At 40.1% G+C, this 27,048-nt stretch overlaps 1 protein-coding gene across 3 annotated transcripts in view; it reads left to right on the top strand.

The window, feature by feature from the left end:
- rbfox3a (RNA binding fox-1 homolog 3a) overlaps positions 1–25,982 on the top strand; it is a 611,006-nt gene extending 585,024 nt beyond the window's left edge. For 2 of the 3 annotated variants that reach the window (XM_086272037.1, XM_086272038.1), the window contains one exon: positions 8,044–11,627. In XM_086272037.1, the coding sequence (XP_086128163.1) occupies positions 8,044–8,088 (45 nt within the window). In that variant the 3' untranslated portion in view covers positions 8,089–11,627. Of the gene's footprint in view, positions 1–8,043; positions 11,628–21,256 lie in introns of those variants that run through there. The other variant, XM_086272040.1, reaches the window with a different exon arrangement.
- Positions 25,983–27,048: the final 1,066 nt, after the last annotated feature.

Raw genomic sequence — 27,048 nt, 5'->3', positions numbered from 1 at the left:
ATATTATATTCTAATGAATCCACTCATTATGTGGTGGTTTCCACATAAAGAGGATCATATTAAACAATGAGATCATTTTGACGAGCAAGTTTTTTTCTATTCTTTTAGAAAATTTTAATTTTTGTGGGCAGGACTGGATTAGTACCTCTGTGTGTGGTTTACCAGAGTCATGACATTTCATTCAAATCCAGCAAATGTTCAATTTAAATAACAGACATGGCACAAGCAGTGAACTGGAAATGTCAGCAGGTCTTTTAGTTAGCTAGACAAATCAAGTGTTTTACCTTTCTTTATTTACCATACTAATAATAATAATAATAATAACGTATGTGTCACAGATTTTATATGTCAGTCTGAAACTGGTGAAGGAGCGAGGATACTCTCTCTCCTCAGATGAAACTGTGTGAAGTCTGACAAACAAGCTCCATCTAGAATAACACAGATCTCAAATACTGTCAGAAAAATAGAAACATGAGCTTCATCTGTGTTTCTGCTTCATCAGCTAAAGCCGAGTTTATCAATGCTGTCATGCAGTAAGCTGTTGTAACCATACTGCTTTCTATCCACAAATATAGAATAAAATGATCTCTTGGACAAATCATGGGTACACCACAGTGACAGCATTGAGATTTGTAGCATTGGCCGACATCAGGTTCAGTTTTCTTTAGTCTTTATTCAGCTTTCTGCAGGTGACTGACCTCCAGCTTGTTAATGATGGTGTGAATCTCTTCATGACATGAATTCTTCACGTTGATATGTTTCTGCTCTTTTTCAAACTTTTGACTGTTTATTTGGGTTGTTTTTGTTTGTTTGTTTGTTTAACTGCATTGTAAGCACATCACATCGATCTTAATGAATGAAAAAACTCACAGATGTGATGAAAGTGGTTTTGAGCAGCATCACCTGTCAGGTTGTTACCGTTTTGTATCTAACACTGAAGACGAGCCTCTGTGTTTGTTTGTTTGTTTGTTTGTTTGTTTGTTTGTTTGTTTGTTTGTTTGTTTGTTTGTTTGTTTGTTTGTTTGTTTGTTTGTTTGTTTGTTTGTTTGTTTGTCTACTAGTTGGATGATGTTTTATAAATGGTTGTGAGCACTCTGTGTTTGTTGGTGCTGGTGCATTTCATGTTTGCCTTCATTAGTCATTAACTATAAATATTCTTCAGTGCTCATCTTTTTGAAGGCTACTCTGCACTGCAGAAGGACGATGCTTCTTTGTGACGTTTGTGTCCTGCATCAGCATATTTTAAACCTCTGATTAGGCCAACAGTAGATTTAAACTGATAAGATGGTCAAAAAAAGCAGCTAAATACATTTTTATACAAATGAGCTTTTGATAAATTTTTTCACTGTTTTATATTATTTTATGTGTGTTGGTATTTCTGGTTTTATTGTGAGGCACTTTGTGATTTTTATCTGTGAAATGTGCTATATAAATAAATGTTCCTTACTTACTCAAAAAGTAACATTGGAATCAATATTTTACAGTAAGGTAACATCAGTTTTGATTTATACATTGTTTCCTGACTCTATAAGACAAATTATGACAAATAATCCAAATAAATGTGTCAAATTTATTAAAAAATAGAAACAAGTGGGTCAAAGATCAACTGGGAAAGTGCTAATAAGGGCACATTTATGACCCATTCACAATATTTGACAGCTGTGTCCTTGCTGTTAAATTACAATAAAATTATAAATGAGTTTAAAGAAATAAATCTCTCACACTGAGCTCCCCCTCTGTGGCGTTATTTTTGTGCCACTATTCTGAGCGCACGTAAAAAAAAAAATTGCAGGTGCAAGTGTTGCATTTTGAGGAGAAATTTATTTTGAGTAAAGAAAAGCTCAATTTGAATGAACAAAATTCATTGCTACGTGCAAGAAATGTATTTCCATCTTTGCTATTATCCACACACACAAAAAAAAATCTGATTGGCTGTTTTGGTCTCCAATCAGCTCGAAATGACGAAATGCAAAATCGCAGAATGCATTTCGTCCAAAACTCAAACGAGGCAGTGGCGGAGTAACACAGAGTGGCAGAGTTTGAAATATTACTCTTTCTGGGGATATTTGAAGTTGACACAGAAACATTCTCGCATGAAAATATCTTAAAAGTTTATTTTGTGACACAGACAGAGTAATATTTCAAACTCCGCCCCTCTGTGTATATAACGGTGTAGAGAAAGAGTTGAGCGCGCACGGGCAGAAATGTTGAGAGCGCGAGCAACACACTGCGAGCGAGCGCAAATGCAAAAACTGAGCGAGAGGGGCTGCTGTTGTGTGTGTGTGTGTGTGTGTGTGTGTGTGTGTGTGTGTGTGTGTGTGTGTGTGTGTGTGTGTGTGTGTGTGTGGATAATAGCAAACACTGAAATACAGTTTTTGCACGCAGCAATGAATTTTTTTCACTCAAATTCAGCTTTTCTTCACTCAAAATAAATTTCTCCTCAAAATGCAACACGTGCATATGCAAATGTTTTTACGTGCGCTCAGAATAGTGGCACAAAAATAACGCCATACCCCTCTAACTAAATCTACAGTGTTGTCAGTTTGAATGAATAGATCTGATCCAAACTATTGGAGGCTACTGAACAAATGTCCTGCAGTAATAGTTTTTTGTGATATCATAGTTCAGTATTTTTGACATATACGCTGTAAGTACTTTTTCCACAGGAATCCAGGGCCCATTACACAAACCTCAGAGCCTACGACAAATGTTTACAGTTTTTCTCAGTCGCTTTGGTGCTGTTCTCACATCACTATTAACATTTGTACAGCAGTTAGTGTATTTCTCAAAACAATTGGTGCAAACTGCAAAACCTAGTGGATAACCTGCAAAAGCAGGTCACTTGCTCAAAATCGATAATCCATTCCTGAAAAGCAAGTATTCATGTCAATGAAGCTGCCAGTGTCACCAAAATGTGAAGTCGTGACACCATCTTGATGAACAACATGACAAATAGCTTTGTCATGTTGTCATTATGAGTGTTCAGTATTCTCTCAGTGTTTTCCAAGAAAAGGTCAGAACTCGGTGACACTACCTGAAAATGCTCAAGACAGCACTATATACTTTTTGTACTGACATCCCTGTAGTTAGGGAAGTAAGTGAGTACAAGACACTGAATACGCGTGTTTCACATTTTTATTGTGCCAAAGAAAACTCTACAGTCACTTATTTAGAATAAACATGAGAAACATCGTTTTGGTCGAGCTGTGCACAAATGTGAACAATACAACGGTGCACATTGTAACTGAACACACATGAATCACTCTGGCACATCCAGATGTTCCTGTCTGTCTGGCCACATATTTTCATCTACATCACAACAGATATAATTCCTTGCAATGCAGCGAGGAAAGTATCTCCTGGAGTGGCGACTCCACCCTCTGCATTACTCTGCTGTGGTGTCGTCACATGCATCCATGGCTGCTAGCAGGGCCATTTGCACATGTGAATGCTGGTCATAAACCTCCCACCTCCAGGCACAGAAAAACTTCTCTATCTGATTAAGGAGTGGGGAGTAGGGAGGCAGATATTCAACCAGCGTTCTGTCATCTCAAACCACTGTGTGACCATGTGTGAGTGTTGAAAAGTGACATTATTCCAAACAACAACATACTTGTTGAGTTGGCCTCCACCCCACTCATTCTCAGGGACTATGTCCCAGTGAAGAGTGTCTAAAAGAGTCAGGAGATGTTGTGTATTGTATGGGGGGGAATATGGGTGAGGATGCCATTGTCTGAGATGGCTGCACACATTGTAACATTCACTCCGTGGGACATCAGTGGTTGCTCTCTGTCCAGTGTGATTTCTTCCACGCCATCTGCCTTTGGCCAGACTGAACCCGCCTCATCAACGTACGAATGTGTGCAGTGGTTCTCTGGCTTCCAGCTCCACGCTTTAGAGAGAGAAATGTAACAACATTTCCTGTGTAACATAATGCATTTTGTATGTTCTGTGAGTATATACACAGAATTGCTTTTCTACTGCATGAAACTACACAGAGTAAAACAGTTTACAGTGCTGAACATTAGAGTATACATACAAGACGTGTTTTACCCGTACATCTCCTTCAGTCTTTCACTGTTGGGTTCAAATGCACTTTGTACAATTGTTTCGTGCACATTTCTTTTCTCTTGAGCACTCTGTGAATTGTTGTAATTGACACAGATCCAATATTGCCAAACACATCGTTATCCTCTATGACAGCGCTTTGAATTTCTTTCAACTGTCTTGCATTGTTTGCAGTCATCGTTACACAAATGGCTTCCTCTTGCTGCAGGGTAAAAAGGGCCCCTCTTCCACCTCTGCGAGGTTGTCTTTCAGTCCTTCGTGGTGCAGATTACAGCAAAATTACAGTAATATACACTAAACATGAGATATTATGTCCAGTACTATACATACCTGTTCTCCCTACGAAATGTTTGAACGATTGAGTTCACAGTGGTTCTTCCAACATTTGGTCGCACCCTCCGACCAGCCTCATCCATTGTGAGGCCGTGATTGACAACATGGACAACAAGTGTTGCCCTACTTTCATTAGGGATCTGCGTATGTGTTTGGCGTCTTCTCCCTCTTCCCCGGGTCAGCATCGTGGAAGAGGGGTGAGGATGCAGGGGGGACAAACTCCCTGCATCCTCACCCCTCTTCCACGATGCTGACCTTCCATTTCTGTGTCACAGAATTGTAGAAATGGTACACACCATGTCCTGCTCGGTTCATATATGCTTGCCAATTGAGGGTTCATGGGATTGATCCATGAGTAACTGTGAACAAGTGGCCTGTCATTGGTTACAACTAATACTTCCCACATCCCCTCGTCAGTGGGAGAAATTGGTGAATTTCAGGGACTTTCCAGGAGAAAATAATAACAAAAGGTATCAAATTTGAAAATTAATTCAACAATTTTGTAAGTAAGAGACTCAAGCAATGAAATGAAGACTATTAGTTTTATTGGGAACGACTATTCAGCATCCAAGAGTAGAGTTCATTTGTTGTCGACAGCAGAGAACTGTATGAAAGCAACTGATACATGTCCAAGAGCATTTGCAGTTTGTTCAGAGGAAGGAGACACTATGATGTGCACAAATGACTAAATGTTGTGGAGGTTGCACTAAAGGTTTTGAGAATTTTCATTCTGAGCTGAGAAAAGCACCAAAGCGACTGAGAAAACCTGTAATGTTTCATGGACTGTCTCAGCGTTTGCTTGGCACTTTGATATTTTTGAGTTTACACAGCAAATCATGTTACAAACAGCAATAAATATATGAAGTATGACCATACAGTAATCATGCCGTAACCCCAGCCGGTCACAGCAGAACAGGAAGAAATCTCTGACCCCTCTAAACCTGCTTCCTGTTACAGTTTTTCTCAGTCGCTTTGGTGCGTTTCTCAGATCAGAATTGAAATTCTCATAACTATTAGTTCAACCTCCACAACACTCAGTCATTTGTGCACATCATAGTAGCAATTTCTCCTCTCTCTGAACAAACTGCAAATGATTTTGGACATGAATCAGTTGCTTCCATACATTTCCCTGCTGCTTTCTGACATTTCCATTTGCTTATGTCATGTCAGTCAAAAGTAATCATACCTATGGATGCTGAATAGTCGTTCCCAATAAAACTAATAGTCATACATCCATTGCTTGAGTCATCACACACAAAATTGTTGAACTAGTTATCACATGCCAAATATTGGCCATCTGTCAAGCAAATCCTATACCTTTCTGTATCATTGTTCCTGGAAATGTCTCCGAAATTGAACAATTGATCTCGGGTGAATTACAGCTGTCACTCATGAGGAGGCGTGTGAAAGTTTAGTTGTAACCAATGACAAACAACTTGTTCACTGTCAATTATGGATGAATCCTGTGAATCCCCAATTGGCAAGCATATATAAACTGCGCAGGGGCTAGTGTGTACCATTTCTACACTTCTGTTACACAAAATGGAAGATCAGCACCGTGGAAGAGGGGTGAGGATGTGGGGAGGAAGGGGAAGAGGGAGAAGAGGCAGATATAGGCGGATTCCTAATGAAATAAGGGCTACAATTGTGGACCATGTTGTCAATCACGGCCTCACCATGGAGGAGGCTGGTCGAAGGGTGCAACCCAATATTGGAAGAACTACTGTCAGTTCAATCATTCAAACATTCCGTAGGGAAAACAGGTATGCAAACAGTAATACACTGTACTGTACTGTGCCATCTCAGACACATCACATGTTACTGTACTGTATTTGCAATTTCACAAAAAGTTCACTCTGCACCACATAGGATTGTAAGACAACCTCGCGGAGGCGGAAGAGGGCCCCTTTTTACCCCACAGCAAGAAGAAGCCATTTGTGCACTGGTCATTGCAAACAATGCAATAAAGCTGAGAGACATACAAAGCGCTGTCATAGAGAATTACACGGTATTTGGCAATATTGAATCTGTTTCAATTTCAACAATTGACAGAGTACTCAAGAAAAATGAAATCCACATGAGCAAATGGCCCTGCTAGCAGCCATGGATGCAGCATGTGACGACATCACAGCAGGGTCCTGCAGAGGATGGATTCGCCACTCCAGGAGATACTTTCCTCGCTGCATTGCGAGGGATAACATCTGTTGTGATGTAGATGAAAATATGTGGCCAGACAGACAGGAACGTCTGGATGTACCAGAATGATTTACTGTACTGTTACATGTGCTGTTTATTGTTCACATTAGTGCACAGCTCTACCAAATGGGTGATTTTATGTTTACATGTATTCTACAGTGCACAAGTGACTGTAGCATATTTTTCTTTTGCACAATTCTGTAGGATTACAAACATTTCTACACAATGGAAATGTGAAACGTACGTATTCAGTGTCTCAGTTACTCCCAAGACTCCCATAACATCTACAGTGACTTCACTGCACATTTCAGATGGCTGTACAGGTAGGCCATAGTGCTGTCGTCAGCATTTTCAGGTGTCACCAATTGTTTTTGCAATGGGAAACACTGAAATTATAAACTGTCATAGTGGAAACATGACAATGCCATTTGACTATCTTGTTCATAAAGATGGTGTCAAGACTTTTCATTTTGATGGCACTGACAGTTTCATTGACATGGATACTTGCTTTTGAGGTGTGGATAATCAATTCTGTGCATGTGACGTGCTTTTGCAGGCTATCCACTAGGTTTTGCAGTTTGCACTAATTGTTTTGGGAAATGCACTAACTGCTGTGCAAATGTTAATGGTGTTCTGAGAAACGCACCAAAGCGACTGAGAAAAACTGTAAAAGGGAGTTTTTTCTTCCCACTGTTGCCAAAGCGGTTGCTCATAGAGGATTGTTGGAGTTTTCTCTGTTTTCTTTGTATTATTGTAGGGTTTTTACCTTACATTATACCATAACTTTAGGAAACTGCTGTTGTGATTCAGAGCTATGAAAATAAAATTGAATCGAATGTGTAATCTGTGTATCTGTCAGCTTAATGCAGAAAATTATCAATTATCACAATCCAAACAATAAATATAATTTTTCACATAATATACCTTTTAAAGTTACAGTGTATATAAATGTTTTTCACAAATTTACTATGGACAAAACAGGGAAACAAGACAAATGGACAGACAGATGATAGATAGATAGATAGACAGACAGACAGACAGACAGACAGACAGACAGACAGACAGACAGACAGATAGATAGATAGATAGATAGATAGACAGACAGACAGACAGACAGACAGACAGACAGACAGACAGACAGACAGACAGACAGATAGATAGATAGATAGATAGACAGACAGACAGACAGACAGACAGACAGATAGATAGATAGATAGATAGACAGACAGACAGACAGACAGACAGACAGACAGACAGACAGACAGACAGACAGACAGACAGACAGACAGATAGATAGATAGATAGATAGATAGATAGATAGATAGATAGATAGATAGATAGATAGATAGATAGATAGATAGATAGATAGATAGATAGATAGATAGATAGATAGATAATGATTCTTTACTGAATACTGATTGGAGCTTTTCATCTTTGATGTTGCAGGCTAGCCTTTACAGAGGAGGGTGCAGTCGCTTCACTCCCTACTAGAAAAGAGGGAGACAGGCCCCCCTTTCCTTTGCCGCAGACATAAAAAGCAAAAACTCAAATCAGCTAAAAACAGCTTTCACCCCCTTCGTGAAAAACTCACAGCAAGATGCTTCCAGGTGGCAGATGTAACTCTGACATGCAAGAATTCTCTTAAAACTGCTTCCCTGTTTACGGACTGTAAACATTTACTGATGTCATTTATTGATGTACTGTACTTATTGTTGTAAATAACAATGTGTTGATTTGAATGTTTGGATTGAAAAAGTTGAACAAAGACAGTTTTAGCCGATGTGGACCGAAAACTAGACTTTAATGAAATTCAAAGAAACTTTTGTTTTGCCCTGTGACTCGGCTCCTTTGAAGTGGCCTTTGGTGCCAGTTTAAATCTGTTTACCTAGACTCCTATATACTCCTATATCCATATGTTCATTGCTGTGCAAAAGTCTTGAGCCATCCCTCTTTTCTTTCTGTTGTGCTTCCAAGGAGCCAGCCTTTTTTTTTTTTGGTTTTTAAAGTGGTCCTGAGCTAATTCTCCAGGCGTTCTCAAGACCTTTCAAAGTTTTTCTTTGAGCTGCTTTTTCACATATTTTCAGTCCAGTTCTTGTACCTTGACCATTTTCAGAGAAATTGTTTGTTTAAAGTCTCAGTACTCAGGGTTAGGGTTAGGCTGCTGAGTGATTGTGTGTTTTTGCTGTCAGTGACTGATTGTAAACAGAAGTTGAGCCTGCAGACTCCACCTGTAGGTAACCACTGTTGGACATGAGGCACGTATAAAGGTTACTGGATGGGAAGCGTCTTGTCTCACTGCAGCTCAGACTGACTGTAATCTTTCTCAAACAGACTGGCAAAGATAAATTCAGAGGAAAACTCTTGTAAATTCAGACAGATGCACATGTTGTAACTAGCCTCAGCCAGTCTGCTTTAGTGGGCTCAAATACTGAAACAAGCAACGTTTTTTGGCAAACAGTTTACTGTAAATTGCATTAAATGTAACCCAGGAAAGCTTGTCTCCTTTTGCACCCGCTGTGTGTGTGTGTGTGATAATATTTATGTATTTAGAGTGAGGGGGGTGGCTTCGGGTGGGTGGCTGAAGGCTGTGACCACAGTGCCCAAACTTTGGCTCTGTCTATTTATTTAAAGCATTTAGTGCCAAGCCTGACTTACACTGCATACTCAGTGCAGAGCTGAACTGGACTAAACAGAGGATCTTAATAGAAAGGTGTAAGATTAAATGTAATATTTAATGTCTAAATGTATAATATGTTAGGATTAGTTAAATTAATATGTGCAGTATTCACAGTCTCGTGCTTTTATCTTCAGACACTCTCAGTCAAATACAAAGATACAAACAGTTTAATATGCCAGAATTAAATTTCCCATCCATTTAGCACTATGTGACCAGCTGGGCCACTTAACTTTAATATTTACTGTGAAAAATGCTGACAGTTTCAAGAAAGACAGAAAAAATATGACACTACAGTAGATTCCTAAGGAACAGCAGCACAACGATGCAAGTGGCAACAGATTTTCAATGTATTACAGTAAATTGCTGCAGTATCACAATGTTTGCTTGAACCAGTTCAACTGAAAACTGATAGCAAACTGATATCATCTTATTGTCACTGCTTTCCTGTTTATGGCCATCTCGATGCACTCAGACCTGGTCCCTGCCATTAAACCAACCATGTCAAAGGTTGGGATTTTGTTAGTTGATTACTCACTTTTACAATAATTTTGGTCACACAGCAGTCTCCAACCACCGTTCATTTAAGTCACTCAAACATAACACAGTTTGACAGGCGCAAAACTGTATTTTTGTGCCAACCAGGTGATTTCCAAGAGCTATTAGCTGAAATCTTAGCATATGTTGACATGGTGTGTCGAAATATTTGAGGAAACTGGACAAATAGAGGACAAAAAAAGACATGGCAGACCTAAAAAAAATGTTATAATAGATGAACAGTGTCATGTCCTTCAGAAATAGCAACGCAAAAGCAAAGGCTTGACACAGGACCTGAGAAATGATCAGCTGATCCATGTACTATTCTCTGAAGGCTCGTCAGAATTAGGGTGGGTGCTTTTCAGTGGCAGCCATTTTTAAGAAAGGAACCAGCGAGAAAAGGCTGAGATATACCAAATTATACAGGAACTAGACTGAAAATCAGCAGCAGCAGGAATGATTAACCCAGACAACCTCAACAATGTTTCAGCAGTCTGGGACAATCTTGACAGAGAATGGAACAAAAGGCAGCAAACACCTACTGAAGAGCTTTGAATGTCCTGTAAGAGGCCTGGAGAACTTAAAGAAGTTACAATGTTACTGTGTGTATGTTGAATGTAACAACAACATTTTCCCAGGACTCCTGTGAAAAACCAAATACACCCCATGATTCAACAGCCTGTAGAATCTCCTTTAGCAGCAAGAGCTGGTTATTTTGTTTCTGTATGTCTTTACAAGTAAATCACTTTGTTGTGGAGGAATTTTGACCCACTGTTCTTCATGATGTTGCTTCAGTTCATTGAGGTTTGTGGGCATTCATTAACGGACAGCTCTCTTAAAGTCCAGCAATAGTATTTTAAGTTCTGTCGAGGTCTGGGGATTGCAACAGTTTTTTTTTTTCATTTCATTAACTCTTTGCAACTGTTGCACAACCCACTTTAAGTATTAGCTGTTGCAGAGATGCCTTAGCTTTGACCCTAGAATGCTGATACACTTCATCACTTTGTTTCAGAAGTCTTGTAGTTTGTTCAGATGAAACTCTGCACACCCAAACCACACTGTTGTTTTTAGAGAGAAGAGACTTTCTTCTGCTAACTAGGACAAACAACCAATACAGGGAGTGCAGAATTATTAGGCAAATGAGTATTTTGTCCACATCATCCTCTTCATGCATGTTGTCTTACTCCAAGCTGTATAGGCTCGAAAGCCTACTACCAATTAAGCATATTAGGTGATGTGCATCTCTGTGATGAGAAGGGGTGTGGTCTAATGACATCAACACCCTATATCAGGTGTGCATAATTATTAGGCAACGTCCTTTCCTTTGGCAAAATGGGTCAAAAGAAGGACTTGACAGGCTCAGAAAAGTCAAAAATAGTGAGATATCTTGCAGAGGGATGCAGCCGTCTCAAAATTGCAACGCTTCTGAAGCGTGATCATCGAACAATCAAGCGTTTCATTCAAAATAGTCAACAGGGTCGCAAGAAGCGTGTGGAAAAACCAAGGCGCAAAATAACTGCCCATGAACTGAGAAAAGTCAAGCGTGCAGCTGCCAAGATGCCACTTGCCACCAGTTTGGCCATATTTCAGAGCTGCAACATCACTGGAGTGCCCAAAAGCACAAGGTGTGCAATACTCAGAGACATGGCCAAGGTAAGAAAGGCTGAAAGACGACCACCACTGAACAAGACACACAAGCTGAAACGTCAAGACTGGGCCAAGAAATATCTCAAGACTGGTTTTTCTAAGGTTTTATGGACTGATGAAATGAGAGTGAGTCTTGATGGGCCAGATGGATGGGCCCGTGGCTGGATTGGTAAAGGGCAGAGAGCTCCAGTCCCACTCAGACGCCAGCAAGGTGGAGGTGGAGTACTGGTTTGGGCTGGTATCATCAAAGATGAGCTTGTGGGGCCTTTTCGGGTTGAGGATGGAGTCAAGCTCAACTCCCAGTCCTACTGCCAGTTTCTGGAAGACACCTTCTTCAAGCAGTGGTACAGGAAGAAGTCTGCATCCTTCAAGAAAAACATGATTTCCATGCAGGACAATGCTCCATCACACGCGTCCAAGTACTCCACAGCGTGGCTGGCAAGAAAGGGTATAAAAGAAGAAAAACTAATGACATGGCCACCTTGTTCACCTGATCTGAACCCCATTGAGAACCTGTGGTCCATCATCAAATGTGAGATTTACAAGGAGGGAAAACAGTACACCTCTCTGAACAGTGTCTGGGAGGCTGTGGTTGCTGCTGCACGCAATGTTGATGGTGAACAGATCAAAACACTGACAGAATCCATGGATGGCAGGCTTTTGAGTGTCCTTGCAAAGAAAGGTGGCTATATTGGTCGCTGATTTGTTTTTGTTTTTGAATGTCAGAAATGTATATTTGTGAATGTGGAGATGTTATATTGGTTTCACTGGTAAAAATAAATAATTGAAATGGGTATATATTTGTTTTTTGTTAAGTTGCCTAATAATTATGCACAGTAATAGTCACCTGCACACACAGATATCCCCCTAAAATAGCTCAAACTAAAAACAAACTAAAAACTACTTCCAAAAACATTCAGCTTTGATATTAATGAGTTTTTTGGGTTCATTGAGAACATGGTTGTTGTTCAATAATAAAATTATTCCTCAAAAATACAACTTGCCTAATAATTCTGCACTCCCTGTACTTGGTCTTTTTCTAATCTTGAACTTTACAGGCCTCAGTTACCACGTTACATGTTAGAGTTTGAGAAGTGGGTTTTATGCAGTTTCTCTCAGCACTCTGAACTTGGGGTGAATTTGCTGAGACACCCACTGCCTGAAAGACTGTGGCATTACGTTAACACACCTGAAAGCTCCAAACCAGCAAACTGCTAAAACTTTTATATATGTTCACATTTGCTGAGGTCTTGTCTAGTTCCCATCCATGAACAGGAGTTTAGTTTCATATTGACTTAGATGGACTCAAACCTGACCCTCGCTTGTCCCTGCCCCTCAAGGAGCTGAAACTGCATCAGAAATGCTAAAAGAAAGTGTTGCATTATGAAACCTGAAAGGTGAGTGGAAGAGTGGGATATTTTTTTATCTAAACTCAGCATGAATTGATTTTCTAACACAGTATGGAGGAAGAGCTGTGTCAACCATTGCAAAATGAGAACCGTTCAGTCTACTGATCATTGCCACGGTGCCCAGGAGGTCGGAGGTATCCCATTGCTGCTGAATGTCTCTAATAGACAAGTGTATAACAAAAAGCTTATATACCAATACTTCATGTTTCATGACTCCTCGTGTTCTGTGGAGGCAATAATTACACGTATGCACATGTAGGAACAACAGAGGATGTTTCTCACAATGGTGTTATGAAACTGTGGTTTTCTTTCTGCCCCCTGCTTTAATATGTATATGGTCATGATTTATGATGTTCACCATAATGATGATAAACGAATACATCAATATTACTACTAATGACAATAAACAAACAATTAAATAATAATAAAACATTTAAAAGTGCAGCTGATCATGGCACAGTCTAGTCTTCGTATCTTGTTGCTTCTCACTCTTAAAGGACACATTTTAGTTACCTGATATTTCAGTACTCTCAGTCAAATAACAAAAAGATAGTTCCATCCACACGGTTTGGTCAAACTATTTAACACCTGCACGAATATCTGTTGAATAATAATGCTGAGAGATTGCTACAGAGATGGATGTGTGATGGCTTTAGAAACATCTTTGAGAGCTGAATAAGCACCGAGCTTTTCACCACCACCAACAGTACTGTAAGTCTCACGACCCCTAAGACACACTGAGAGAGGACGGGAACTGAATATATCTGCTCAAGTAGTTTAATAATCGCTAATGTAAATTTGTACTTTGTTTAGGTTTTCCATTTTTGCTGCTTTCTGCTTCTACTCTGCAATATTTCAGATGCAGTTATTGTACTTACTTTAGTTACTTAACTTTTAAGCTACTTATTAATAGTATAATAATGTTTTTGATGTTTGAGTTAAGAAGTCTAAATACATTTTCCCTAAATCCAAAACAATAGGCAGCTCCTTTATGCCACAACGTGAGCAAACGTGCAAACTCTTCTGATAACACAGGGATGTTACTGTGGCTTATAAATCATCTGCTCATTTTTATTTGTTCTCTAAATCCTGTCACACATGTTGCTAATGTAGTCTAGCTCACTAGATCATTAGCTCATTGTAACCTTCTGAGACATTAGCCCTGTGGCATGTGTGTTAGTGCCAGCCAAGGCGCTGACGTGCTTTTTTATTTTAGCTAAAAATCTCTGTTCGTATTCGGGTCAAACCAGCACAGCTCCAGATCCAAGTGACAGCAGGTCAGACATGCGTTACCTATCAATGGCCAGCAGCAGGCTTTGTGCACTTTGAATATGACTATAAACTGATATGGATCCGTTTATTGTGGGTTCTGTTATCGACATCATTTATTCTCCAGTCTTGGACCTGAGGTGATGCTCACAGTAAAGGCTTGTATGAGTTCACTGTATGAACTTTAATGTAAAGTAACTCTCGTAGCAGTTTGTATAGAGTGATTTTATAGAGTTTTAGTTGATGCAATTTTATTTGCTTGATTGATTTGGTGGACTGCGACTGAAACAAGGCAGTGCGTGTTTCTGCTGTTTATCTGCTTTACTACAAATTGTTCTTAACATACTTTAGACAGTTGTGGCCCAGATGTTTGAGCCTCTGCCCAAGAATCGATAAATAAAGCGTCCACCATATCCCACCTATAGGTCATGCTAAATTTAAATTCTTTAATTCTGTTTTAGAAATTTAAGCAAACAATGATTAACAACATAAATAATAAACGAATAAAAAGCTATTATTTAAATTATAATAAGTCCATTCCATGAGCAGTCTGTGTGTGTAAGATGTTGGAAGCTCAGTTATTTAATTCCTGGCTCGGTCCATGTCGACGTGTCACTGGGCATGACTCCCTCCACTGTGTCCACTTAGCATGTATTGGATCAAAAGCATATAAATTATTTCAGTAATGGTTAAAAAAACATAGGTGCTAGCACCTTTAATGTAAAGCATTATTTAGAGGCCCTGTGCTATAACATCAGCACTGTAATAAATACAGTGCTGAATTATGTTCATACTGTTTTTCACTACAGTCTTTTCGAGTCTCACTGATATATTTTTATATCCAAACGTCCCCATTTTAACATGTTCCTGGTAGGAGAGGTATGATGCTTTTTTTCTTCCTCATTTTAGTCAATGCCTGTCTTCTTTTCACTGGGTTTTTAAACCATTTACATTTAAAGGCACTATTCTCAAGCTGCACTGCAACTCCATCACCATCTCCTCTGTACAATCTCTGAGGCATTGTTATGGTCAAAGAGCACAGTCTTCTCTCTGTAGTATATTCCACAGTGGCCTTGGTGGTGCCCCATTTGTAGGTTTCCGGGTTAGCGACTTTGCGTCCTTTGTATTTGAAGGTCAAAGTCACCTGGCCTGCTGAGTTCAGATCCAAATTGGTCTTGTACGAACTTTAGAGTTGAGTCGCCTTCCTTCCCCTCTGGCAAAGATGCAGAGATTATTTCTTCTTGACTCCAAATAATTAACCTTTCTGTAAGCTCTATTGACATTGGAGTTAATGAGAGCAGTTTGCCTCTATTGCCCAGTTTTCAAGCTTCTCCAGCCACACCTCCACTTCACTTATCGTCCCACTGTACAGCTGCTGTTTGGCAGAAAGTCTGGCAAACTTCTGGTTAATTTCTTGTTTAAAATCATCCAGGTTTTTCTTTACATCACTTCTCAGACTCTTCAAATGAGCAGAGAGCTGCTTTGTTCTTAATTTTCAACTCTCCTGTCTCTTGGTTAATGTTTGTTAGGCCAACGTGCCTCTCATTTTAATTCACCTCATATATATGTAGTGCTAAATCACAGATGCCTCATGGTGCTTTATATTGTAAGGTAAGGTAAAGATTTGAATGACACGGTTAGCACCCAGTTAGCTCCTAGCATTTCTCGACAGCTCTGCCTCTTTTTCGACTGCCCGGGACATTTAAAAAATGGATTCATTCTGTTCTCCCCAACAGAGAGCGTCCCCCGATTGAACAACAGCGAAAATAAGAAGAATGGCGCCGAATTACAGAGTTAATAATACAGACTTAGTAATATGTCACGTAAAGATTCATCAGCCAGATGAAGTGTTTACTGACAACTGACAGCGGACATCATCATCATTATTCCAACAATCCTCTCCGCACAGACGAGCATAAACACACTCGACTATCAATAACTCAAATTTAACACATACACACACGATTTGTAATGACAATACTTCAGTTTACAATAGGGTTCATTCGCTCGGTCAGCAGGAGGCAGTATCCTCGTACACTGGGGAGTAAACTGCCATTAAATGAAACAGAAGAAGAAGAAAACATTGCACATGCGCGGTACGGATCGGGGAGTCCTGATCTGTAACTATCTTTTTTTTTGTGTGTGTGTACATTATATTAAAATGTTTCATTACTGCAAACATTGTAAGAGATGCTTATTATTGTTAACATCTTAACAGATACTCTGACTCGTAACTATCATCAAATGCTTCGATTGGAAGTAGTGGCCTTTCACACATGTGTGGTACTGATCAGGTTTCCGGTACAGATCGGGTAGTGACAGTGAGAAAGGTGTCTGAAGAAGAAACACCCAGTGCATCATGGGAATCCCCCGGTAGCCTACACCTATTGCAGCATAACTAATGGAGGATTCAGGGTCCCCTGGTCCAGCCCTAACTATATGCTTTAGCAAAAAGGAAAGTTTGAAGCCTAATCTTAAAGTAGAGATAGTGTCTATTTTTAAATACTCCAGGAACCAAGTCCTCAAGTGAGGTGATCTTGTTTGTACTGTTCCTTAGTCACCATCATCTTCTCTTTTGTGGTCCACCCAAGTGTTTTCTAAATTTACCCTGCAGCATGTATTTATCATGATCAGCTTTCACTGTTCTGGCTTAAGGTATGCAAGTTTTGAGGTACTTGTACGCTTGGCTGTCAGAAGCTCTTAAACCCAGCAGCTTATCTACCCGTGATGCACACCTAAAAACAACAAAAGTTGTCCAAAGTTTTGTATAGCCAAAAGAATTTAATCACATAAAATAATTAAACCAATTTGTCAGATTATTTAGAAATTGCTTTCTAAATGATCACATTTCACTGAAAAACTTGCCTGTATAACAGAAAGTAGTAGAGATCTGCAGAAATATCTCTACTACTCCACGTATAAAAATGTGCTTTCAGTGGTGATGGGACATCTCCTTCTTATAACCACCATGTAAATAATAAATAATACAACACATGTGTTTAACTATCTGTGCTCTTCCAGTCACACACACGAATGTTTGCTTTGATCGTCGAAAGAAATGTAGAAAGAAATGTAACAGAGTATTATTACCAACTCTGTGTGTGTGTGTGTTCCTCTTCAGGAATCCAAAAGAGGCTGGAAATGATTAGGAGTGATGTGTGTTTTAAACCTGTGACATCAGTCCTCTTCACAGCTGTTCGGTGTCCTGTTTACAGATGCCCAACGCTTAAGCCAGGAATTTTAAAAAAGCAAAAGATTTATTTACAAATTAATATTGACTGTAAAGAAAATCATCATCATCATTGTGCATTTCATCATTTGAATTTGGTGACAGAGGCGGACAGTTTGCTTTGTTATTGTGTTCAAATGTATCTGTGATCATCGTATCAAAGCAGATCTAATGACTTTTGAAAATATAACAAAAGATCAAATAAATCCAGCGGTTTCCTTTTTCATATTGCTGCTTTTCTTAGTGTTAAAACTTTACAGAAATGAACTCAATGTGTTTCTATGTGTATGTGCTGTGCTTGGTTAAACTGCAGCATGTTTGAATGGACTTCTGCCCACAGTGCAAAGACTTAGTGGAGTTAGTCTAAGTCGTCCTTTGGCTCTGTGTTTTCACCCTACAACAGCCTGGAGATTTATCCGGGCTCCAGCCCGTCTCTGGATGGATGGATTGATGCATTTCACGAATTCTTTTTTTATTATGATGTTCGGGAAGATTTAATAGGGTCATAAAAGTCACAAAGCAAACACAAAACTTTGTGAAGACACATGACTTAACGTTATGTTGACATCTGTTGTCTTGACAATTTGACTAAACTTACATGGACTCAAGTTATTGACACGTTTTGATTTATTTTTGTTACCCATTCAGTCAGTTCACACTTCAGCTGACACATTTACAACACATGTACAACACATATCTCTCTACAACACAAACACCGGAGGCTGTGACTGTGGCAGCAACACAACACATTTAAAGGCCTCGTTTGTTTGGATAAAGCCACAGAGGGAGACGTCTGTTTGACTGTCACTGATGTTTATGTCACTTTGTCAGGTTTTAAATTGTGCTGATCTTGTGTTGTAATGTCACAAGTTATTGTCAGTAGATTTTCAGACATAAATGTTTTGGTAGTTGAAATGTGTGTCAGCGTTTGTTTGTTTGTTTGTTTGTTTGTTTGTTTGTTTGTTTGTTTGTTTGTTTGTTTGTTTGTTTGTTTGTTTGTTTGTTTGTTTGTTTGTTTGTTTGTTTGTTTGTTCTGTATGATGTATTCTTGGTCTGCTGTGGTTTATTCTAAACTTTTATATTTGATTGCCTTTTTTCCCTCATAAGATATTTTTGTGATACATACAAGCAGTAATCAATAAACATCCCCCTGAAATTACAGAGGTTCTGTTAACATCACAACATATTCCAGTAAAACTCAAATCACTATTTCTTCCAAGCTTAAAGGTTTCATTTTACTCCTAAATGAAATATTACAACATAAGGTTCATTTTATTTAAATATTATTTATATTCTGTCATTTATGTTCATTGTGACCAGTCAAAAGCTTCAAGTGTTACAGATGAACACAAACAAAACAGAAAACTAGATTCTGTGATCTGTTCCAACCAAATAAAATAAATATTTACAAACAGTGAAATCTCCAGAGAATATACTGAATCATTTCTTTTGTATGAAACAGAAACCTTCTGTATATATCCTCAGTACAAATTTCAAAGACCAAAACAAGACTGACGCTCCAAGGCAATCAATCATTATCTTTACAAAGTGCTCTCCTGTTTCAGGGAGAGATCGTAACACGAGTCTTTAATCAGACATTTCCGACTGTGCATACTTTGTCTTTACGACAAACTAGGCTGTCGCATTTGTGGCATCACTCTGTCTCAGAGACAGTGTCTGACATTTTGCAGCAAATCACAAGAACAGTCGCCTCAAGGTGCTTTAGAGAGAAAACCACCAAATTAAATGGCATAAAGAACACAAAAGTATGAATCCATCCTGCCTTTAGTCAGTGGTTCCAGCAGGTGGTAGCGTTTAATGATGTGGAGAATATTCTAAGCTAGCCAAGAACGCAGAGTGATGAGGAAGTGCTGACCCAGCACCGTGATAACCTGAGCTGCTGCTGAACAGCAGTCAGGCTGCAGCTGCAGCTTCTACCTGTTCATGTTGCTACAGTAGAATCACCGTGACAACCATTATGAAGTCTCTTTGTGCTGGTTTTCATCTTTGCTTTGTGCTCATACACGCTCAGAGAAAGATCACGTGTGAGGTCATCAGGATGGATTGTGTTGGTGTGTGTGACTGTAGCCTTCAGGTTTATATTGTTCAGTGGTAACTATGTGACAGTGTTCAGATCATCTTACAGAGTAACTGGGATTATGGCACGACGGGACCACAGAGACATCTTTATTTTTACATTGGTCACACCACCACAGCAACCCTGTCAACCCTGCTTCCCCGTGATTTAACCCCGCGGGCGTGATCTGCAGATGCCGCGCAGGTGCAGCCACACGGCACCACAGACCACGCCCCACCACACATCCCCATCGCCCGACTGAGGTCGGGGAGCCATCCGGCCGAACCTACTCCCCCCCCGGCCTCCAACCTGATGACAGGGCAGTGTCTCTTGCGTAGGCCGCCCAAGTCTCCAGCGGTGATGGCAACGCTTGTCCGGAGGCCGGGCACGCCCGGTACCTGGCAAACCGGCACGACCGTGTAGGCACAGCCGTGAGCACTCGTCTGCCGCCTCCGGCTGCTGAAGTGCCTCACTCGGCTCCTCCACCACCGTCGTGACACCCCTGTAGGGGTGGCGCCCAGGCCCAGAGCAGCGCCGCCAGATGCCCAATCCTTTTCAGGTGGCGCTCGGTCTGGTCCCGCAGCTCTTCCTGCTGGCGACGCACCTCCGCCACCTGCTCCCACTGGATAGCCGCCGTGTCAGCCATGATCTGGGACAGCTCCTCCCTTCTCTGGCTCTGTTGTGGGCCCGTCGTGCCGCATCCTAGGGTTCGGCACCAGTGTGGTGGAATTATGGCACGACGGGACCACAGATCCGTGTTTTGAGCCATCTTTATTTTTACACTGGTCACACCACCACAACAACCCTGCTTCCCCGTGATTTAACACCGCGGGCGTGATCTGCAGACGCCGTGCAGGTGCGTCCGCACGGCACCGCCTACCACGCTCCACCACAGTAACATGAAAGTAACGAATGTCTTTATCCTGGGGAATTACTTTTAAGACAAGTGTTCTGTGTAATATGTGCATTCACTTTTTTAACATCACCAATCACAACAAAGCGGGGAACACCTCCAACATGCACGAATGTTCGATCACACTGCATGTAGTTAATGTGCATGGATGTAATGTCTTTGATATGCTGCTGAGAGGTGATGGTGACCCTCAAACTGGAGCCAATGAGAATTGATAAGTGATATTGATAATGAATAATCACTAAACTCTTATCAGTTCCCATCCGTGTTCATTGTTGCTCTGCTTCTCTAAAAGGAGCTGCAGCCTGCAGAATTCCTTGGACCCTTCTTTCCAACACAACCTCGTGTCATGTTCAGTAACACTGTCATTCAAGTTCTTCTTAACATTTTCTGTTTTCATTTATCTCACTAACACTGATAACTTTGTGAACCCTGGACAACCTCTGCAACTTTCTCCTGGAAAGCCAGGACACTGTGTAAAAACATGGTGAATATAAGAAATAACCACGTTCTTAGTAAGCTGTGGACTTACCAACTGTTCTAAGGAACAGCCAGTAACATTACTCTACACTTCATTACAGTAAAGCAGCTTCAGGTGACAGTTATAAATCACAGAGAATAATTTAATTCTCAACAAAAAGCACAAAATAAAAAACATGAGCCGTACAAAAGCTGTTAGTGACTGTTGAAAGTTCAAATATTAGGTTGAACTGCTGCTGCTGTTGTAACTGTGCTTTTATAAGCTTGCAGGAAAGAAATCCTCCAGCATATTTTCTTCTCAGTGGCTGGATACTACAGTAGATTATGCTCATGATGCGTACAGTAGAGTGTAAAAGCCAGTGAAGATGTGCAGCTTATTTACACTGACTTGCTTATTTTCTGTGCTCTTGCTCTCTTCTTTTAGTAAATAAACGAAACAGTGAGTACAGATGGACACCTGCTAAAAAAAAAAGAGAGAAGATCACCGTGGACACAGAAGGACACTAACAGAGATCAACTAAAAGAAAAAAATGGCCTTCTGTCAAGAATTAAGGGGATGGACAAAGGGCCTGCTTTGTAAGGCCGGACCTGGACCGCTGAGTCTGTAGCCTGGGAGCAGAGAGGAGCCGACCAGCTCCAACTCCTGAAAAACAAGCCTTGCTGAGTGTTAGAGACCAAATAGGAAGGTCACGATAAAACATTTTTATTTTTGTAAACTTTTTTAAGTTTATGGTTTCAGAAAAGATCAAACATCACTCTGTGTATATACATATTATATACCATATGTGTGTATTATATAAGTATGTTTAAAAAAAGAAACTGTGTGCAGTTCAAAGAGGAGATGAGGAGACGCCAGCTCCCTGTGACTTTTGAAGGTCAGCCACCATGCCCCACATGCCTTCTGCTGGGTGTGTGTGTGTGTGTGTTAAGGTGTGTGGGGCAACTGGTCCAGCAGGCCTGTCACTACATAATGAGATTACAGCTTTTTGAGCCTGTCTTCCACTAATAACGTCTGTATCGGTCAGAAAATCTGCCTTTTAAATCCAAAAATACACACAGATAAGAAAAAGGGTTAGGGTTTCCTCTACAAGCTCGACTCAAGTTCCAGCGAGGTGGGACATTAATGACAGGCTGCCTGATGTCACCACAGTCTGGTGGTTTTACTGTGCCGTGGAGTAAAAACTGCTCTTGTGCATTGTGTTGGCACAGGCAGGGTAGGGCTGGGAACAGAGAGTGGGTAAAAAATGAAAAGTGGAAATGATGATGTGCTTCAACACAGCCTTCAGCTTCCACCACTCAAAAGGACTAAGAGAGGGGTTAAAGTGAAAAGTCACACAGTGACAGCAAGTCTGTGTAAACTCTTCTGTTTCTATGGATTCCTGCTGACATCCTTCTGTATTTACGCATTGTACTAAAAACACAGCCATGGTGCAGAGTCAGCTGTTGTCATCTACTATTGTTGTAGTCATTGTACTGGCAGTAAGAAGACAGTATTTATATATAAATATAGTCATTTGTGATCTCCACCTCCTGGACATACGTTTGATTTTTCAGCTTTGACGCAGGACGTGGTGTAAGTGTGATGATGTGTCGTTCTTTCATGTTTCTCTTTTGTTCAGCTACTGAATGTAACTTAAACTTTTTAGGCAGATGGTGTTTTTTATGTGCTTCAAAAGAACAAACAGTATTCTGTATATTTATTACACGTGTAAATGATATAGTAACATGTTTCTGATAATATGCTGGACCTCCTCCTCACGATCACGTCATGTCCCAAAGGTGAACAGACATGTCCTGCTGAAGCGTGAAGTACTACAGAGAGTTTTAGTTGTTTGGTTTGTCTTTGTGTAGCTGAGTCGTAGTGTCATCGTGGTGCTGAGGGTAATGCTGTGGTGAGGAACAGGACAACAAAGAAACACGAGACCAGTCTGAGGTGGGGAAACTTTTAGCAGTGCGTCCTGTTCCATGGAGACGCTCTGCTGCAGGACGCTCACATGCACTTGTTTGATTTGTGGGTCGTAGCATGTTTTACCACATTTATGGATATGACGACACTGAAACCTTTACATCTTTATTTTAATTCAGAGGAGGATTTGAGTCTCACTGCACTCTTACTTTAATGCATAGCACTTGGTAATGTAGGTAACATGGTCTATAAGACTAAGTGATCCCATGGACAGTACTCATTTACATCAGTTAATAAAGTGATGGAGGTGGAAACAACTGAAAGGCCACAGTAATCTAACTCGGTGTGACAGAACGAAGGCAACCCAAGCTCATGCTGAGTGTGAACGATTGGCTCTTTGTCTTTTGTCCTTTTTGGACCAATTCTGTCTTTTTAAGCTGATCACTCGCTGGCCTTGGAGTGCCTTTAGTGCTGTGACTCCGTTCTTATGACCGTGGTGATATCATGTCTCCATCATGTTGATGACTGTCCCGGAGACCCAGATTTTACTTCCTCTCCTGTTTTTCTGGTGTTTCAGTGAGGCAGATGTTTGTGTGACAGGATGCACTGTTACACTGTTAGTGCTGCATTTCTTTCTCCTTCACGCAGTGAAAGACTGGTTGTCCGTACTGTTCTCTACATGAATGTCTAAAAACTCTTTCAAAGACTAAATGAGCATCTGTGAATGTGTCTACAGACAGATTTTTTAACGATGCCTCTACCACACCCTCAGCGTGCCACTGCTGAGTTGTTCATCTGGGAAAAAGCTTCTGCAGTGGGATCAGGCAGCTGGACATGAACTGGGACTTAACAAAAAATATTCTAACGATGTCAATCTTAGCAGAGATCAGGTTTCCTCCGATCGCTGCTGTGTTATTCTAATTGTAATTTATTTTTGTTCTTTTTTTCCTTGTTGTTCTTTCTCTTGGCTTGTTTACATGTACTGTATATGATGTTCATCTGTTGCTGGTTGGAGAGATTATCTAAAGGTCTGAAGTAGCTTTTAACTCTAGCTGTGGTATTCCCCTGTGGCATGGCCTTTTACCCTGGTCCTTCCCTTCCCCAATCAGAAAATGTGATGTTTGCATTAAGTACACGTACTCAGCAACGAGATATAAAAATCCTCGGGCTTCCTACCAAAACTACTCCCATTTGTTTCTATTGTGTATACCTCAGATACGAGCCCTAAAGCAGCTATTACTCTTAAAGCTCCTGGCAACCAGACCTCATTTACCTCCTCTCCCCCTCTTCCACACTTGAGCCCAACATCCACCCATAAGCCAAAACCACACCTACCTCCCCCGTTAACCCACTGACCTCCACCCTAAAGTCACAGAATACTTGCTGCAAAGACACGTTCTGACAGGTTTAAACTGAAGGACACTACATAAGTCCCGATCCTGCATACAGTTGGTCTGTGGGTGTTTCACCAGTACTGGGATTTGACAACATTTTATTTAAATATCTCATTTTTATCTCCCTACAAGGAGTTATCAAATCTTATAGACAGATAGAACTTTATCAATCCCCCGGGTAGGTTCCTCCGGGAAATTCAGTCATCATCATTATTATTATTATGAATATTATTATTGAGAGTTGTCTTTTAAATACCTCAGTGAGGTTAAGTTATATTGTGATTCATCTCTGTCCTTAATTACTTTAACGCCCACATTATCCAAATAATAATAAAAGATGTCTCTTATTTGTTTCACACAACATCAGGCTCAGTGAGCACAAATCCAAGAACTATGCACAAAACAAAAGCTGGAAGATATTTTAGAGTACGTACATGTATATAACTTAACCCATGCAAGTGAAAACGTGAAGTCCTTACTGGAGTCCTTTGAGCAGCCCACTAACTTAGCCTGGAGTGTTGTTGTAAATGTATAGAAATTATACTGTGATCTGCAATATTTACTCTTTACATAACCTTTACAGTATTTCCAACAAGTGTTCTTTCTTGAGTAGGCTACCAAACTGTTTCCAATTCAGAAAACACATGAACAACAATTTAAAGTTGTCATTAGCAGCAGAACCAACTGTTAATTGGAATAACAATGTTATTGCTATAGAAGATCGATATTATTGGCATTTAGATTTGTTACCCATATGCCTCACTTTAACTATGCACTTCTTTCTAAATCTGTTTATGAAATAATTTGGGACAATGGAAGCCAGATCTAGGGCACCTGCTAAAATGGCACAGGAGATAACGGTAGATTCTCAGCCTCGAGTCTCTGCTGTCACTGTCTTCTCTACACCATTTCTTCCATTTTATAAAAAAAACAACATCAAATAAAACATAATAAAGAATTTCTAACTGCTCTCGAGTGGATAAGCTCGTGATTTTTCCCCAGTGTTCTCCTCTGCTCCGCCAAACACACAAACCCCTCATAATTGTTACATGTGTGCATGAAACAATACTCAAACTAATCATTTCAAAAATGTTGCTGATTTCACCTGTCAGTAAAAAAAGGGGTGTTTTACAGTACGGCAGAAAACTGAAAACGATTTGGCCTTGACGGTTGGTTTTCAGTCAGGATAAATGCAGACGCTAGTTCATTTCTAGTATGTCTGAAGTTTTATTCAAAATAATATAAATTTCAAACGTATGCACACACGTCAGAAATGCAAACAAAAGACTGTCCTGAATGAATTTGTATCCGGTGATATGATGTTTCTCTTCAGCAGTTTTGACTTAAATGATCTGGTTGCCTTTGAACGTTTTTCACTCCTGAATGCCAACAGCCTCCCGGTCCTATGCAGATCCCAAAGCACAAAGGTTTGACTGGTGACTATGGAGTAAAATTTGAAGAAAAAAAGACCTAACTTACATGTTTGCATTTTTTTAGTCTGCTTTTATTTATGTGTTTGAGGCTCCAGTGTTTTCTTCTACTCTTTATGTATCAGTTATTCTTTATGTCAAGAGCAAAAACCTGTATTAATGTGTACAAAGAGACATCTAATGTGAGACTGAACCTGTGCAAGTGACACTGTAGAAGTACACGTGTGTCTGTGTACTTCTACAGTGTGTGTGTGTGTGTGTGTGTGTGTGTGTGTGTTGGATGGTATTTCTTTAACTGGTTGATTTATGTGTGCTTTTAATGTGCTTCAAAGAAACAATACTATTTATTACAATATTCGTACATTATTATCACAGTTATTATTACAGTTATTACTAACATGATTATTAATAAACATTTCTTTCCCCTGAAACTCTTCCATTGATTGACTTGGTTTGGGTCAGCAGCATTAGTTGTGTTACAGCAAGCCTGCAGTTGGTGACTGAATATTATGAGTTCAGTTCAGTTCAGCTACCTAACATACATAGGTCAAATTAAATGGTAAAATAAATATGAATATGTACTCACAAGCCACTTAGACATACCTGTTCAACTGATCATTAACAAAATATCTAATCAGCCGATCACATGGAAGCGACTCAGTGCATTTAGGCATGCTGACACGGTTGTAAGAACCTGCCTACCTCGTAATTAAACTTAAGAATATGGAGGAAATGGGATTTAAGTGGTGCAACAGTTTCTAGAGGTCAGAGGAGAATGGTGAGATGGCTTCAAGCTGCTAGGAAAGCAACAGTAACTCAAATAACACTCATTACAACCAAAGTATGCAGAAGAGCATCTCCACAGGCACAACATGTCACACCATGAAGCAGATGGGATACAGCAGCAGAAGAGCACGTCAGGTGCCAATCAGAAGAATGGGAAACTGAAGCAACAGTTTCTCTTTGGGTGCCCAAAACTGTACAATAGAAGAAACAGGTTACAAATTTGGCACAAAGAACACAAAAGCACAAAGTGAGCATTGTTTGACCGCCACAGTCTGCTTGACCCTGTCCATCCTTTTCACTTCACTTTGATTTCCCTGTCAGGACTCTTGCTGCAGCATTTTGGATTAGCTGAAGGCTTTTCAGGGAGTTTTTAGGACTTCCTGATAATAATGAATTACAGTCGTCCAGCCTGGAAGTAATAAATGCATGAACTAGTTTTTCAGCGTCACTCTGAGACAGGATATTTCTAACTTTAGAGATGTTGCACAAATGGAAGAACGCAGTCTTACATATTTGTTTAATATGTGCGTTGAAGGACATGTCCTGGTCAAAAATGACTCCAAGGTTCCTCACAGTGTTACTGGAGGCCAAGGTAATGCCATCCAGAGTAAGAATCTGCTTAGATACCATATTTCTAAGCTTTTCAGGGCCGAGTACAATAACCTCAGTTTGATCTGAATTAAGAAGCAGAAAGTTAGCG

This window comes from Aulonocara sp. 'chitande type north' Nkhata Bay, linkage group LG18 (assembly GCF_057382095.1).
Source record: "Aulonocara sp. 'chitande type north' Nkhata Bay isolate Kocher_YH1m ecotype deep benthic linkage group LG18, A_spYH_male_GT1.1, whole genome shotgun sequence".
Taxonomy (NCBI): Eukaryota; Metazoa; Chordata; class Actinopteri; order Cichliformes; family Cichlidae; genus Aulonocara; species Aulonocara sp. 'chitande type north' Nkhata Bay.
This window is presented reverse-complemented; position numbering and strand designations above follow the sequence as displayed.